This window comes from Leucopleurus acutus (genome assembly GCF_964270905.1).
Source record: "Leucopleurus acutus genome assembly, chromosome: 13".
Classification (NCBI taxonomy): Eukaryota; Metazoa; Chordata; class Mammalia; order Artiodactyla; family Delphinidae; genus Leucopleurus; species Leucopleurus acutus.
Genome location: NC_139155.1, coordinates 74449715 through 74466421, shown reverse-complemented (window position 1 = coordinate 74466421; position 16707 = coordinate 74449715). Strand labels below are relative to the sequence as shown.

Genomic DNA, 16707 nt, shown 5'->3' with positions numbered 1-16707 from the left:
CAATCTTGTTCTCTTAAACAACTGTATAGTGTTCAAAATATGAATGTACCACATCCATTGGACATATTTTAGGTTGTTTCTATACATTTGCTTTTACATATAGTACTGAATGAAATGTATTTGTGTACATACCTTTTTATGCACTTGTTGGGTCATAAAATGACCCACTTGTTGGGTCAGAAACTTGTTGATTTCTTTTGGGCTTTAAAGTACTGCCAACTTCATGTAAAGCTAACCAGTTTTCAGCCAACCTTCTTTCTGTGTTTGAACACTCCATCCCCTTTATTTTTTGTGCTTTCTACCACAGGTCAAACGTGCAGCAAATATTTAACTCACATATTTGAGCAGCCTTAGGAAAACTGGTCTTTTTTAGTTGTTTGGCCTCTGGAACACGATCGTGGACTTTGTCAACATGGAGGGAGGCCTGTCAATATTGTAACTAGAAAAGATGATACTGGTAAATTTGATGCCTTTAAAAAGTGGCTGTGATAAGTCTAAATGAATAATAAATTTCTACTTTTTTTCCGATGAAACTAATAATAAGAAATCTCAATTTTTCCACTTTGTACAGCTCATAACAAAATAGTAGTAATTTTATGGCTAAAGTACTTAGTAATAATTTTCTAACTTTTTTTCTTTTTTTAAAAAAAGTATTTATTTATTTATTTATTTATTTATTTATGGCTGTGTTGGGTCTTCGTTTCTGTGTGAGGGCTTTCTCTAGAAGCGGCAAGCGGGAGCCACTCTTCATCGCGGTGCACGGGCCTCTCACTATCGTGGCCTCTCTTGTTGCGGAGCACAGGCTCCAGACGCGCAGGCTCAGTGGTTGTGGCTCACGGGCCCAGTTGCTCCACGGCATGTGGGATCTTCCCAGACCAGGGCTCAAACCCGTGTCCCCTTCATTGGCAGGCAGATTCTCAACCACTGTGCCACCAGGGAAGCCCCTAACTTTTTCTCTTGATGAAAACTAGAAATCAGAAATCTCGCTTTTCCGACTTGATATAATTTATAACAAAGGTTACTTGAAAGATTGGTAATGCTAAAGCAACAGGGGTCTCAGTGAAAAGTCACATGGAAAAATATACATCTGTGATGAGTTTAGCCATCTTTGCATTTAATGAAATTGAAAATGACCCACTCTATTCTGATGGAGCTTGCAGTGAGACCAGAGGTAGTGGTAATTTTAATTTATACCTGAGGATCTCTAATCTGGGGGAATGCTTTCTGAGCAAGACCACTAATTCTTGTTTCCTTTGTAGGAAGAGAGAAAATTTTCAAAGACTGTACAAGGGAAGGTGCAGAGCAGTTACCTGCACTCACTTCTGGAAATTGGGGAGCTGCTGAAAAAAAGACTTGAGACTACAAAGAAACTAAAAATTTAAGTTAGTGTGAACCACAAGCACTGATGACTCTACAACAGAAAATGACATCATCTTCCCAGGCAAAAGCTACATCTGATTGACCATCATTTTAATCCAGAACTTCCTCATAAAATGCATGAAGGACTTTGATCGTGAATTAATTTTTTAGGTATTAAATGTGTACAACTGATTAAATTATTGTATATAAACCAGAAGCAGGACCCTCATCTGGGTTTGACCACTTTTTATACATGTTCATATGCATATGGCAGCCACAAGAGAACCCCACTCTTCTTCCCTTCTATCACCAGAAACATCTGGTGGGGTGGGGGGAAAGCAGCAATAGAAATTAAGCATAAAGCATTGACCTCAGAGCAGCTGAATGGCCCTACCATTATAGCAGTGCGTGTTTTGGTCTGGTCCTTGAGCCTTAGGAAGCAGAAAGCAGAAGAAGAGGGGGACCATGATTGGTAGCAGGCCCTCTTTCCACATTAGCAGTTTAGTTTTGAGGCTTCCTCAAATGCTTGGCTCCCACAGAACCCAAGGCAGGTACCCAAAGGACCTCAGATGAAATTTGGCATAAGCACCTGCCACTGAAGGACATCACTCCGATGCCCACAGGCTGTCGGTTTTCAGCTTAATAATCCCAATGGCCGAGACATCCCCATCCTAGCTCCTGTGAGAGTTAAATCAGAAGTAGCCTTCTGTTACCTTACAGCTGTTTGGAGGGGAAAGTAGTGCAGACCACTGATAAGCCTGCTGAGGACTAGCTTGCTGTCTTTTGTCTACTTGGGAAAGATGGGAATCACTGTTTTAAAGAAGAGAGGTGTACATAATTTATGCAGGCAAGTCTAATACCAGTGTCATTGGTTTTGTGAGCTATATATATATGTATATGCTTTTACATATATACGTATATTTTCAACCGTATATACATGTATATGTAAATGTATATACATGTATATATGCTTGAAAGTAAAGATTTAATACTTTAGTGTTTTTTAAGTGGGAGGTTTGAGAAGGAAGAAAGGAAGGAATGTATATTAATATGGATTTAACCTAGATTTTAAGATTTAGGCTGGCAAAAGAAATGTTATCAGTTGGGCTTGAGGTTCAGTTTACCTTTTTCAAACTTGAGAATTATTACCAGGATGGTGTTTACTTTGTTCATCTGGAGCTCCCCAAGACTATGGCTTCAGAGGTTGGTTTGACAGAAAAGATAAACATTGCTCTTGAAAATGTTACACATTTTATACAACTGCTTTGGTAACTTTTTTGTGTTTGAATCTGTGCCTCTGTTTTTGGTCTTTGTTACCCAAATACCGTTAAAGTTAATAATTCTGAAAAGCAAAGAAATGAATTTGATGAGGAGATTCAAATATCTGATGGAGGATTGGTCTTGAAGACCTTCAAGGTCCTTTCCAACTCACTTCTCCAGTGAAATGTGATACTTTTTTCTTTTAAAAGCAACCAAAAAAGAGCTTGGAAAATCTCTGTATGCAAAGCAATTGCATTTTGTCCCTATCATTTTGACTTTCTTAGATTCACAATTTGGTAGGGTGATTAATAACTGTCTTAACTTGTAGGGAAACTTTTTTGAAAATTACTGAATTACATGGTCAAAATAAGACTTGTTGGAAATCCTAGTCTATCCAGTAATTAAAAAAAACCAGTTTTGATGTTAATTGGTAGCCACAACTGTTATACCCCACCCCAAAAGAAAAGAACTGCCTTGAACAAGATGAATTAAAAATTCTGATTGATTCTGAATCTAACTTAATAACATCATAATTTCATAAAACTATGGTCTATTTAGATGGAACTTTGTGTATGGGGTTGGGTGTATGTGTGTATGGCATGTGTTCTTGAAATGATGTTTCTTTGAATATCCAAAAATACTACACGTAGAAATAGAAATGTTCTTTGAAACAAGTCTATTAACTGACAGTGATCATTCTAGCATATGTGTGCTCAGTGGGCTGGCCTTGGTCCTCAGGGACAGTGTGTGACTCCAGTGGTCTACCTACCTAGTCTCTTGCCTAGGGGCATCTGGGTCCTCTACTGGTTTTAGTGACAGATAATGTTACGTTGGGGTTATGCTTCCTTTGTTACATGTTGATTTCCCTACTAAATGTAGCATTTCAATTACATCCAACCTCTTACATTTTGAGATAATTGTAAAAAGAATGAAATTATGCAGAAATGGCCAATATCTTTTATTGATCTGTTCTTTTGGAAATTGTCATGCACTATAAATTGTGTACAGTTAAAGAAAAATATATATATATACACATATATTCTTACATGAGTAAAAAGCACCCTCTCCAGCAATTGTATGTAATTGGTATTTGAAGAGAATTCCCAAATAACTCATTGCTGCTGCTGCTGTTTTTAGTTTGTGTGGGTTTTTTGTTTTATTTTGTATTTGTGTGGAAAACTGATATTTAAAAAAAAGAAAAGGAGAAAAAACACGACTACTGTTTACAGACTGAAAAATTACTGCTTTTTATACTACTGAGATCCTAAGACTCTCCAAAGCAAACATTTGGTTTAAATCATTTATCTGATGTGGATAAAAGGTAGAGAACTTTTTAGTGTTCTCCACATAATGGAAAATGTACAAATGCCTAGCTGTGTTGCCCATCAATTTTGTATATTTTCATAATTTTAATTGTTCAAAATTGCATTATATTTTGCAATCACTATGTTCAATCTGGATTTGTCTTTCATTCTAACTTTTAATATAAAAAGGGGTTTCAATGTATCTACAGCCTTGTTATTGAAACTCTTCCTACTTTTTTGCTGTGATTTATTAATATGGGAAGTATATATTCTTCCTTCTTCAGAATTAAGTGAAGCATAGCAAATCTATTTAAAATGGATGGGTTAATTTATTTAAACACTTTCATCTTAAGTTGGCATTTCTGCCTGGTTCATTTTTGTTCAGATTCCTAGAAGCCACAACCTTTTAAATGGTGTAAGTCATCTCAATTTTGTATTGTTATATTCCTCAGCAAGAAGGTAATATTTGTGAATTTAAAATTATTCCAAGGCCACTAGTTATTTTGTTTAAAGTACCTTGCGTGCTCGCATTCATTAATTCAACATTTATGTGTTGAGCACTTATTTACTACGTGCCAGATTCCGTGTTAGGCTCTGCTGATATAATGGTAAATGAACTCTATATCCTAGTTAGTGGCTGAAGTGGGGGAAGAGACAATAAAAATAAATATTAGTTTGTAATTAAGTCCTGATTAATAAAATATGTCAGGGTATGTGATACGTGGGGTCACAAGAGGACCTCTTGAGTGGTGCCATCTGACCTGAATGATGAAGAGTCAGCTATTGAAAAGCAAATACAAGTCAAAGGCCCCAAGGCAGGAAACTGCTGAGCATGTTCCAGAGACTGTAAAAAAAAGGCTCAAGTGCCTGGGACTTAATGAAAGGAGCGGAAAAGGGGTACAGATTGAGATAGAAGGTGGAGTGGGGATTAGAGCAATCAGGATTTTGTAGCCAGGGGAAGAAATGAGATTTCTAAATTTAGTGGGAAGTTACTGGAGGATTTCAGGCAGGCGGATGACATGATTTATCCAAGGGTATATGAACCCATAGGCTGAGATCATTTATTCAGACACACACAGTAGAAAGAGGAGCTGTTTGTTTTTCCTCCTAGTTGTTTCCTTTCTGTCCTATGATACTAAATGCCCTTATTTGAGCCCTGAAAAAGTTCTTGCCTGCTTCTTCAGTTATGAATTAACTGCACCCCAACATTCTCTTTTTCCTTTAACAAAAAGTGGGCACTTGGGTATACCTCACTGCCATTTTTGACTTTCCCCAAAAGGTGGGCTCAGGTTTATACTTTTTCATGTTCCCTGTTTTTGAGATGCTGTCACTGCCTCAATGCAGACATGTGTTTCATAGTAACAAGTGGAGGCTAAGCAACCATGAGCCAAATGCTTATAAAAATTATTTGTGGGGTACCTATAGTAGTTTATGCTTGGGGAACAGAGTTTTGCAACCTCCGCTTTCATACATCTTAGTAAAAGTGGGTCCCAGGTAATGTACTATTTTCCGTATGAGAAAAGCAGTTATTGGTAGTCTGTTACCCTGGTAGAGCAGAGTCCACACCACCTTAGATTAAAAAATAAATTCAAAGGAGAAAGCAGGTCATAGGCCAAAGTATAATTTGTAAAAGAAAACTGAATGGCTTCAGGTCCTTTTAACCAAAACACAGAAACTTTAATTGAATCAGAATTATATCTATCAAAAACCTGGGCAGTACACTCTTCTTTATAGCACCAGTTCCTTCTGAGGGGGAATTTCACAAGCCATCTGAGTAAATGTACCAGCTATACCAGACTGGTTACAGCGATGTTCCAAGCATAGTCACACCAGCATCAATATCTGGGCATACTCAGATTTCTGGTTTAGTGCCACTTTTCCTACCACTCCCTTATATCCCAGGAGGGTCTCACAGCCAGCAGGTAGCTTACCCCTCCCCACCCCACCAAACCCTTGAAAACCCTGGAGTGCCTCTTCATAGCTCCTGCTTCTCGGCCCCCTTCTTCTGGAAGGCAGTCAAAATGTTTAGGCTCTTCTGGAGCTCTTCCTTCTTCCCATCGCTCATCTTGTTCTTCTCAATCAGCTTGGTGATCCGGGTCATCTCTGAGGCTGGGAAGTCCTCACCTTGGTCTAAGATCTTTCCCATGATCTTAAGGTATTGCTCAGCCCACTTCTTCTCAGCCTCCTTCACACTTGCAAGGTTGTCCTGCCCCTGCTTCAAGAGGGCCTGGCGGGCCTCCATACCAGAGGCCCTGATGAACTCTCCAGCAAGGGTGTCATATGCAGGCAGGCAACCAGGCATACCTAGGTAAACCCCATGTCCCTTTAGCCAGCGCTGAATGGCTCCAACCTTAACTGCCCCACTATATAGGACTGGGTTCTCAAAGTCCCCATCCCGGAAGAGGTAGAAGACTGGGTAGTTCTCCTTGTCCAGCTTGTATTTCTCACTCAGCTCCATATTCAGCTTGTCACCATAATCTGTGAGTAGAAACCAGAAATGAGGAATAAAACATGAGGAAGGTATGGCAGGAGGTTGCTGTGAAGCCTATCCGAGCTGAGGGGAAGAAGAATCTCGGCTGTTTGAATTCCTCCTCTGCTACTTCCTAGCCATGTGGCATTAGTCAAATCCTTTAATCTCTCTGAACTTCATTTTCCTCATCTGAAAAAGGGGAATTCTGCATATTTATTAGATGCCCACTATGTGCCAGGGACTGTTCTAAGTGCTGGGGACTTAGTTGTGATTTAGAGTGATTAAGAGTATCAAGCTTGCTGACCTCAAAGAGCTCATACTCTTCAAAAAGTGAGAAGAGAGATAATAAACAAATGAACCAAAATGATTAGTGCTATGACGAAAATAAAATGGTGATATGTCACAGTGACTGGGTGAGACGGCCCACTTCGGTCGGTCATGGAAGGCCTCCCTGTGAAGATGACATGAACTGAGGGACCTGAATATGTAGGAGACATATCAGAGACATCAACAGCAGACACGTCAATTTGTGGGAAGAGTGTCTCAGGCAGAAAGGACTGCAAGTGCAAAAGCTCTGAGGCAGGAAAGAGCTGGGTATATTTAAGGATTACAAAGCGTAGTCTGGCTGGAGCTTAGTGAATATGTGGTAGGTAACGAACTCAGTCCCTACCGCTTGAGGGCTGTTGGGAGGACCCAATGAGGGGATATGTGCACTTAACCCGGCAGAGTTAAGTGTTTAATATGTGGTAGCTGTTAGTATTTGCTATGTCTTTCCCAAAAGGCAGCAGCAGCCCCAAGGGCTATCACTGGTTTCTTACACCTGGCCAAGAAGAAATGGCCAAGACCACCTATTACTGGGTAGTAGTAAAGGAAGTGTGGGGTTCCAATCCTAGTTCTGGCACTTTATAATCTTGAGCAAGTTACTCTAAGCATCTGTTTCTTCATTTGGGGAGTCATAAAACTTTCTTCACAGAGTTGCCACAGGATGACATACATGTAAAACACTTAGCACAGTGGCCTGGCACATAATAAACATTTCAGAAATGTCAGCTATTGTTAATATTATTAAAGCCCCAAAGGAGTGGACTCACAGTTGAGTTAGACTTGATCAACTGCCCTGAAGAAGTGTGACAGCTACCTCTATCCAAGACCAGACTCAAGAGCTCACTAGGGAACTGTGGCATCTCAGCTGGGAGGAAGCAGAGAGGGAAGAACCTACTGCATTCCTCCTAAGAATACACACTTAGGAGGAGTTCTGCATGAGCCCCTTGCTACCCCACAGCCTGAGACAAATCATTTAAGCTCCTTGAGCTTCAGTTTTCCTCAAGTATAAAAAGGAGATAATGCATCTCGCTTCTCAGGCGTGGTTCAAGTGAAGATTAAAAATGCAATGTCTGTGTACATCTTTACAGACTGAAAAACCACTAGATGTTGGCAACTATGTATTAAAGTTGTCCCTATCATTGAGAGCTACCCTTGGTTTAGTGGCAGCTCTGGTGGATTTGAGCTAAAGCCCAAACCCAATAGTTTTGGTACAAAAGAGCTGAAATGAAGATAGAAAAACTGACTACGCTGTCCCCTGGGAGGCAAGGCACCCCCTCTGACTACAGTCCCCTGCAAGGAAAGCTCCAAGCTCTCACAATAAGTTTGATGTCAGTGTGGGTGAAGGGTGAAGGACGGTGAATTCCCTCCCCTCAGGCACCTGCAAGGCTGAGCTGAGGTTCTGTGGTCACAGAATCTGCTCAAGCTAAGCTTACTGTGGGTACCAGACTCCTTGAGGACATGACCCCATTTATACTCCTCATGTGTGGCTCAGACAGAAAGGCACTGGGTATTCCCCCTATAAGTAGGGAAATAATTCCTAGTTTCCTCCCTCTCTGCCCTCCTCAGTCATCCCAGACTTATCCATACCTGAGATCCCCACCTCTGCCACCAAGAGATCATCGCTGGAAGCCGAGTTTTCAGCCAGACGCTTGAACTCATCCTGCTTCTCACCGTACGGGTACTGGGTGTCAAACTTCACCAAGACGAACTTGCTTTTGGGAATGACCTGAGGGCATACAGAGCTGAGCAAGTGGGGGTTCCCAAGGGCCTCTGGGGCTAATTCCCTTTCCCAAGGGACCCCTGTTTAAGAAACAGAGTGGAAAACAAACCCACAAGGGAGACAAGCTCTCATATACTAACCTTCATTCATTCATTCACCCATTGATTCACTTAACAATTTGACGGTGTCTACTACTGAGTACCCCATTAAGTAGTTGCTCACACTAATCAAACTGTCTGGAACAAACAATGCTATAGATGTACTAAGGCCTTCTCCTCCAGTGGCCCTTTTGGTAAGGCTAAGGAAACGCATCCTTAGCCACTTTACGTTGGCCCCTGTCGTGCCCATCATCCCAGGGGCCTTTCTCTGGCAATGAACCAGAAATCTGAGCCAAGCCAAACCAACCAACCGTCTATAAAGGAGTTGGCACCACGGAGGATGCTCTGGCTAGGGAGTCCAGAGTTTGCACTCTGCAATTTCAGGGCTCATAGGAAGTTGCTGAAAGGCCAGGCTTGGGACAATGTCCCCTCCCTAAACTAGTTTCCTTGAAGTTAGATCTCTAAGACCTAAACTGCCAGGATCCAGACTTCTATTTCAATTATGGTAAAATTTACATCACAGGGATTTATTACATTAACTGTGTTGCACAACCATCACTAACATCTAGTTCCAGAACATTTTCATCACCCGAAAAGGAACCACGTATCCATTAAGCAGTCATTCCCCAATCCTCCTTCCCCCAGCCCCCGGCAACCACTAATCTGCTTTCTGTCTGTATGGATTTGTCTATTCTGATGGACTCATACAATAAGTGACCTTTTGTGTCTAGTTTCTTTCACTTAGCATAATGTTTTCAAGATTCATTCATGTTGTAGCATGCATCAGTATTTCATTCCTTTTTATGGCCAAATATTCCATTGTATGGATATATCATACTTTGTTTACCCATTCACCAGTAGGTGGACATTTGGGTTGTTTCCACCTTTTGGTTATTTGTGAATAGTGCTGTTATAAACATTTGTGTACAAGTTTTTGTTTGAACACCTGTTTTCATCTCTTTTGGGAATATATCTAGGAGTGGAACTGCAGGGTCATATAGCAATTCTATATTTAACTTATTGAGGAATTCTAAAACTTCATTTTGATGGTTTCACCCAATGCATAGATTTTCAGTTGCTCTACTCTTTTTTTTTTTTTTTGCAGTACGCGGGCCTCTCACTGTCGTGGTTTCTCCCGATGCGGAGCACAGGCTCCGGACGCGCAGGCTCAGCGACCATGGCTCACGGGCCCAGCCGCTCTGCGGTATGTGGGATATTCCCGGACCAGGGCATGAACCCGTGTCCCCTGCATCGGCAGGCGGACTCTCAACCACTGCGCCACCAGGGAAGCCCCTAATGCATAGATTTTATCTAATAAGCTGCCTCTGGTTGGTAGTACTGCCTCCCCTCCTCCTACAACTTTTAATTTTTCTAATCAAAGTCATCACTACGGGTTAATTTTTCATCACAGGCAATCCCTGCCATAATTAAGTCAAGCTGACATCAGTCCAGTTTTTGTTAGTCCTTGTTTCTTACTGTGGGTTGCTGTCCATTTCGTTTTAGGTTTTAAAAAATATTTAACAGTACCAGAGGACACAAGGGAAGAGGGAGAAGGGACCAGAACAGGTAATCCTTAAGTGGTCACTGACCCCAAAAATTCTGAGTTCTGGAGTCTAAGAGCAGGGAAGACTTAAAAATATAAATCAGATCACATCCCTCTGGCCCATTTGGCCTTATTTCAGTTCAACGCACCAAACATTCCCACTCAGGGCCTTTTCATTTGCTGTCTCTGCTGGCTAGAGTGCCCTTTCCCTGGTTCTTTCCATGGTTGTCAAAGCTCAGTTCAAATGTCATCTCCTAGCGGAGAGGCCTCCCCCACTCATACCATCTAATTCTGCTTCATTTCCATCATACTCTAGCAGGCTACTGCCCTCGACTTTCTTCACTGCATTAATCACTCTCTGAAATCCTTATCTGCTTATTGTCGGTCCTCTCCACTAAAATATAATTTATGAGAATAAGGACCGTCTCTGACCTGTTTTCTGCTGTATTATCCCTAGTGCCCAACAGTGCCCTGACATGTGGCAGATGCTCTGAAAATATCTGATAAATGAACAAAACCAGGGCAGGCTTTGATAGCAGATGCTACATGTCCAGGAAAATTTTATAAAAGAACACATGAAAACCTAACTTCAAGGGGCCTACATTTATATTATGAAATAATATTAATAATCATACAGTGGTGTAACACTAAAATAAAATTGAGAGGCCTTCATCTTTTATTTTCACCATTCTTAGCCATCAGCAGAATGGTTTTGAATGGCAAACATTTGCACAGCTAATTTTTTCTTGTTCTTTTACTCAACCTGTACCTCTTAACTGCTTTAGAAATCTCTCTCGGGACTTTCCTGGTGATCCAGTGGTTAAGACTCCGTGCTTCCAATGTAGCGGGCACGGGTTCGATCCCTGGTCAGGGAACTAAGATCCCACATGTGGCACAGCGTGGCCAAAAAAAAGAGAAAGAAATAGAAGTCTCTCCTTTCTTCATCCTTGAGGAATCAGCTCCACCATAAACTACATTTAGTTGACTTGCTTCTTCAATGTATAGATGAATTCATTATTCATTCATTCATTCAATAAAAAGGTAGTGAGGACCTAACATGTGCCAGGCACTGTTCTAATTGAACACAGCAGTAAAGAAAACAGACAGGGTTTCTCATTTTTAGTGATGGTAAAGGGCAAGAAACAAAAAAAGACACTGGAAATCTCTGAAAGGCAAAGCACGGAACAAGTCTCCTGGATATGGTAACCCTAGGAAGCTCCCCTTTTGTTCAATAGTGAAGGAAGAGAGTGAGATTTAGAAAGGGACTGGAGAAAACATTTGTTCATTCATTCGACAAATTATTATTGAGCATCTTCTATGTAACAGGTAACCTCCTAGGTTGTGCAGATGATCAGTGAACAAGATACACAAGGTAGTTCTTCACAAGCATATAATATCCTAGTGTGGGACACAATACACTAGACAAGAAAAAAAAAATCAGTGATGAGTGCTCTACAGAGAAATCAAACAGGGTAATGTGACTGGCACTTTAGACTGGGGGAGGGGGAAATCTGAGAAGGTAACATTTAACCCAAGCCTGAACAACGAGGAGCAACCAGCCTTTCAAAGATTGGGCAAAGAATGTTCTAGTCACAAAGAACTGCCAGTTCAAAGGGCCTAAGGCAGTACTGAGCTAGGAACAGCCAAAGGACAGAGGGCACGGCATATGTGGTTGGAGCAGAGGGCACAAAGAGGAGAATGATTAGGAGATGAGAGGAGAGGGAAGCAAGGGTCAGATCATGTAGGACTTAGGCTACTGGACTGAGAGGCTCCAGAGTGAAAACAGGGAGGCTAGTGAGGAGGCTACATAACCATAGCCTAGACTAGGGTGGTAGCTGTAAAGATGGAAGCACACCAATTGATTAGGAAATACTACCACTGTTAGAGTGCAGTTTCCCTCTAAGTCACATGTGGTCTGTGATGTTACCCCATATCCATGTTGGGTGGTAGGGGTGTCACTTTGCCAGGAAAGCCCCCTAAAGCAAAGGGTGCTGTGGGGTGTGTGCCTGACAACCAGCAAAGTTTTAAATTCTTGAAACTTTGCATTCAATGAGCCACAGGTGCCAACTCCACAAGGAACCCTTTTGAAAATACGAAGAGTAGTTAAACCACTTGAGAGAGATTTAGAGATTTAGAGCTCCACTTCTTGGTTTCACTTCTTGGTTCACTTCCCAGCAGTGGGTACAAATTAAGAAAATAAATTAATAAATCTCAACACTTAGCTTGCCCATCTCATAGGCGAAGTTAAAAAGGTGCCAGTGGGTGTAAAATTAAGGGATTGGGACTGCATTCAGCCTTCAATATTTCCAACGTCCATTTACCGGGGCCAAGACCCCAATTCTGTAAATATGAAGGCGGGGGTAGAGGCGAATCCTTCCTTCCATGTCTCGACCCGATTTGATTTGTCACCAGGCCCAAGACACTCACTGTAGGGTGGTTGAACCGAAGCTTATTCTTAACCCTAGAACTTTTTAAGGAGACGCAGAATATCTGGACAGTGGCTGCAAGCCAAGCCAAGCCAAAGGGAGAGGGGCGCTGAAACGCAGGCTAACGAGCCGCGTTTCCAACCTTGCCCCACCACAGACGGGTGGCGTCCGCCTAGTACCGCCCTCCGAGTCTCCTACTTGGGATTTGAGGATTGGATCCCGCCCGGCACCGCCCTCTTCCCATATGCGACGGAAGAGGCAACCGGCTCCCTCGGCTGCACCTCTGCAGTTCTCTTGCAAAAGAGGAAGCAAGTGCAAATACTGCAAAGGTGCGCGAGGACCCTGGAACACGTATGCTCCATGGTCATGATACGGCCTCGGCCCAGATTCCACCAGTCCAACAGGACGGTGGGAAGTCACGGGATTGTCGGTACAGACCACCTCCTGCCAGCTCTCTGTCCCCTGTGTCCCCCACGGGTGCGCGCTCCCCTGGGCAGTCTGGCTGCACCTGTGCGCGATGTCCCCCGCCCCGTTACCTTGTAGAAAGTGATTGTATCCAGGGGAAGGGCGCCCTTGGTGTGCAGGCCGCTGCCGCCTTGCGGAGCAGAGAGGAGCAGGAGGAACAGGAGAAAGGGAAACAATTGGGAGAGAGAAGCGGCGCGGGAAACGGCGGCAGCCATAACGCCGGATTCTGGCAGTAAGAGATAGGAAGGCTGTAGTGGAGCAAGCGCGGAGCCGGGAGTCACGTGGCTAGGAAGGCGGGCACGGGTGCGCTCACGTGTACAGCCAGGCCGGCGTGGTGAGAGGGAGGAGCCACGTGAGGGGCGGGGAAATGGAGCTGCCGCGCGTGCGCACTCGGCGAAGCCCCAGCAGGCCTAGGGAGAGCGGGCCTGGCCGCGTGGCAGTGTGAGGGTTGGACGGCAGTGCCGGGGAGGCTGGGGGAGGGGAGGAAGAAGAGGAGGAAGGAGAGACTGCCGCGCACGCGCACTCAGCGAGGCTTGCTACCAGCCTGCTCTTTTCCCGTCCTTCTCCGCGTGAGCTGCGGCGTGAAGCGCGTGCTTGGCGTCCTTGCAGCTCTTCGATGGCTATCCTCTTTTTCGAAGATGACGAGGCCAGCCGTCATTTCTTCCTGCCTTTGGTCCGTCAGGCAGTCGGTTGGGACCTGTTGCTACCTTCGGTTAGTCTGTCAGTCTGACTGTGCTACTACCCCTCAGTCATACTCCTCTCCCTCCCTTAGCCACGACCCGAGGTGGTAAGTGAGACTCAGCTATTCGTCAGTATGGTAGTCAGGGCCACTCCTGCCGCTTCCCAGTCCGATATGAGACCTACTCTGTGGTGAGTGCCTCACCAGGGAGGCTCCAGGCTCCTATAAAAACAGGCTTCCCTGAAAGCTGAGTACCCGTCGAGCTGTGTCCTGGGCTCTCTGAAGATTTTTTTTTTTTTTTGCAGTACGCGGGCCTCTCACCGCTGCGGCCTCTCCCGCCGCGGAGCACAGGCTCCGGACGCGCAGGCCCAGCGGCCATGGCTCACGGGCCCAGCCGCGGGATCCTCCCGGACCGGGGCACGAACCCGCATCCCCTGCCTCGAAAGGCAGACTCCCAACCACTGCGCCGCCAGGGAAGCCCTGAAGATATTTTTTTTTTTAAATCCTAGTAATTCTCTTCAACAGGTGTTTATTCAGGATAGTTTACACCAGATCCTGGTTTTTGCCTGCGGTAATACAGAGTCAAGAGGAAAGAGATAGCAGTGTACTGAACAAACTCAGTGGTGGAAGGAGACGTGGGAATAGCAATATAACCATTATAGTGTAATCAGTAGAAAATAAGACTATATTACAGTCTCGTGAAAGCACAAATGGAGATTCAGTCAGCCCTGCTCAGGAATGTCAGGGAAAGTTATAGACGGGAGATGACTTTTGAACTGGATCTTGAGAGAAGAGGAGGTGTTTGCAGGGCAAACACCAAAGGATATTTCTAGCAAGGGGGAAAGCATGATGAATCTGTAAAGGTAAATGGGCACGTTGTAAAGGGTCTTATCAAGCTAAAGGGTTTGGAGCCACCAGAGGCTGTAGCTAGGAGAGTGACGTTAGATTTGCTGTCACTCGGGAATAAAGGGGATGCATTGGAATGGAGAAAGCTGAGGTCAGGGAGGTTCACTGCAATAGTCTTGGTGGGAGAGATTAAGGTCCTGTAATAACACCTAATAGAAAGATGAAAAGGTGAGGTTGGAATTGAGAAACTTTTATAGGGTAGAATTCACAAGACTTGAACAAATGGATATGCTTGTAAGAGAATAAATTATATAATGCATTATAAGGGGCTTAGCACCAAGTTAACCATTGCATGTGCCCAATAAATGTGTGTGTAGGTATGTATGTATGTATAAAGTAGTCATCAAAGATAATCGCCAATCTTGGGCAGCCAGTTTAGATAGAAATTTTGAGAGAGTCCAGTGTGTGTGTGTGTTGGGAAGGTTCAGAAAAATTTATTTTGAGTTTGCCCTAATAAATTATTAAAGAAAATGCACCACAAAGACAAATGAATAGAAGTTAGAAGAAGGGATAATTACTGTGAGCTAAGGTGGTTAAAGAAAGCTTCATGTAGGAGGTGGAAATGGAGAACATTTTAGGTGGAGAACAGGTGAAAAAAGAGCAGAAGTGGAAATGAGCATGATGTTTTGGGGAATGACCGGCTTGCTTGAGGGAGTTCTCAAAACAGTAGATAGTAAGACAGTTTTAAGCCCAGGTAGGGGAGAATCTTGAAAATCAAATTAGGAAATTGCTATTTTGTCCTGTAGTCAATAAGGAGCTAGTATCCACTTCTGAGTATATAAATGCATTGAGTACATCTACAGTAGTTACTATGATTGATCAGGAGTGACTTTTTAGTCATGATTAGTTTAGAAGTAGGTTTTGAGAAAAGTGCAAGAAGTGGATTGGTTGGAGAGGGAAGGGAAATATTGGTACTTTTGTTATGAGTTGCAAAAGTGCAGTAATTATCTTAATGCTGCCTTTTAATAGTGCCCTGGTCCCAGTCAGTTACCTCATGGTATAATTAGATTCTTGGCTTCAGGACCTTGACAACAACAATCTACACAAATAAGCCAAGTAAAACTCTCCATATTTAGGAAGTCATAAAATCCCACACTTGACTCTGTTGTGGAAAATCAAAAGGCTCACCTGGGTGAGGTAGGAAGGAGGAGGTGACAAGGTATGTTACTTGAGTGTGCATATGACTCAATGTAGCAGCTGGAGTAAGGGAGAAGGAAAATGGCATGGTCTGCTAAGACAACTAATACATAAATTCTCCCATCTTTTTTTCTAACATCATCAAGCTGGTGAGCCCCCAGTCGCACTGACATCTTTTATTTCTCATATACACAAGGCATGTTCCTGCCTCAGAGCCTTTGTGCTGGCTTTCTCCCTCTAGAACACTTTTCTTCAAGATATTCATATGGCCGGCTCCTTCATTTCCTTCAAGTCTTTGACCCAATGTCAGCTTCCTAAGATCTACCCTGACCATACTTAAAAAAAAATTGCTCCTCCCTGATACCTTCCTGCTTTCCATCTCCCTTCTCTCTGTTATTATTTTCTCCATAGCACTCTTCAGCTTAACATACTGTATAATTTGCTTATTTTCTTTTTTAAAATTAATTAATTAATTAATTTGGCTGCATTGGGTCTTAGTTGTGGCACACGGGATCTTTCGTGGCGGTACATGGGTTCTTCGTTGCGGCGTGCGGGCTTCTGTCTAGTTGTGGGCTGTGGGCTCCAGGGCATGCGGGTCAGTAGTTTTGGCGCATGGGCTCTCTAGTTGTGGTGCACGGGCTCCAGAGCGCATGGGCTTAGTTGTCCCATGGCATGTGGGATCTTAGTTCCCCGACCAGGGATTGAACCTGCGTCCCCTGCGTTGGAAGGCGGATTCTTAACCACTGGACCACTTAAGGAAGTCCCTGCTTATTTTTCTAAGTATCTGTTTCCCGTGAGGGATGGGTTTGTTTTTGTTTTTATTTTTGTTTTGTCTTTTTGGTTCACTGTTATATCCCCAGCACCTAGAACAGTGTCTGGCACATGGTAGATGCTCAGTACATTCTTGTGCTGTGAATAAATGAATCAAGTCAATGAAAGAGGAACTATTCCATAGCTGTCGCTCAAAATTCCACTGGTCCTTGCTGCATTCCCTTCTTAGATCACATATTGTACTT

The 16707-nt window shown here is 43.3% G+C and overlaps 2 protein-coding genes across 4 annotated transcripts in view; one reads left to right on the top strand and one right to left on the bottom strand.

Moving 5' to 3' along the window:
* Positions 1-4066, top strand: part of NAA25 (N-alpha-acetyltransferase 25, NatB auxiliary subunit) — a 73807-nt gene extending 69741 nt beyond the window's left edge. For 2 of the 3 annotated variants that reach the window (XM_082853463.1, XM_082853461.1), the window contains one exon: positions 1260-4066. In XM_082853463.1, the coding sequence (XP_082709589.1) occupies positions 1260-1382 (123 nt within the window). In that variant the 3' untranslated portion in view covers positions 1383-4066. Of the gene's footprint in view, positions 1-307; positions 443-1259 lie in introns of those variants that run through there. The other variant, XM_082853462.1, reaches the window with a different exon arrangement.
* Positions 4067-5575: 1509 nt separating this feature from the next.
* Positions 5576-13211, bottom strand: ERP29 (endoplasmic reticulum protein 29). Its single transcript, XM_082853464.1, has 3 exons — positions 13041-13211; positions 8305-8443; positions 5576-6401 (listed from the first exon to the last, which is right to left on the bottom strand). The coding sequence occupies exons 1-3, from the start codon at positions 13182-13184 to the stop codon at positions 5899-5901; spliced, it is 786 nt and encodes a 261-aa protein (XP_082709590.1). The 5' UTR covers positions 13185-13211; the 3' UTR covers positions 5576-5898.
* Positions 13212-16707: the final 3496 nt, after the last annotated feature.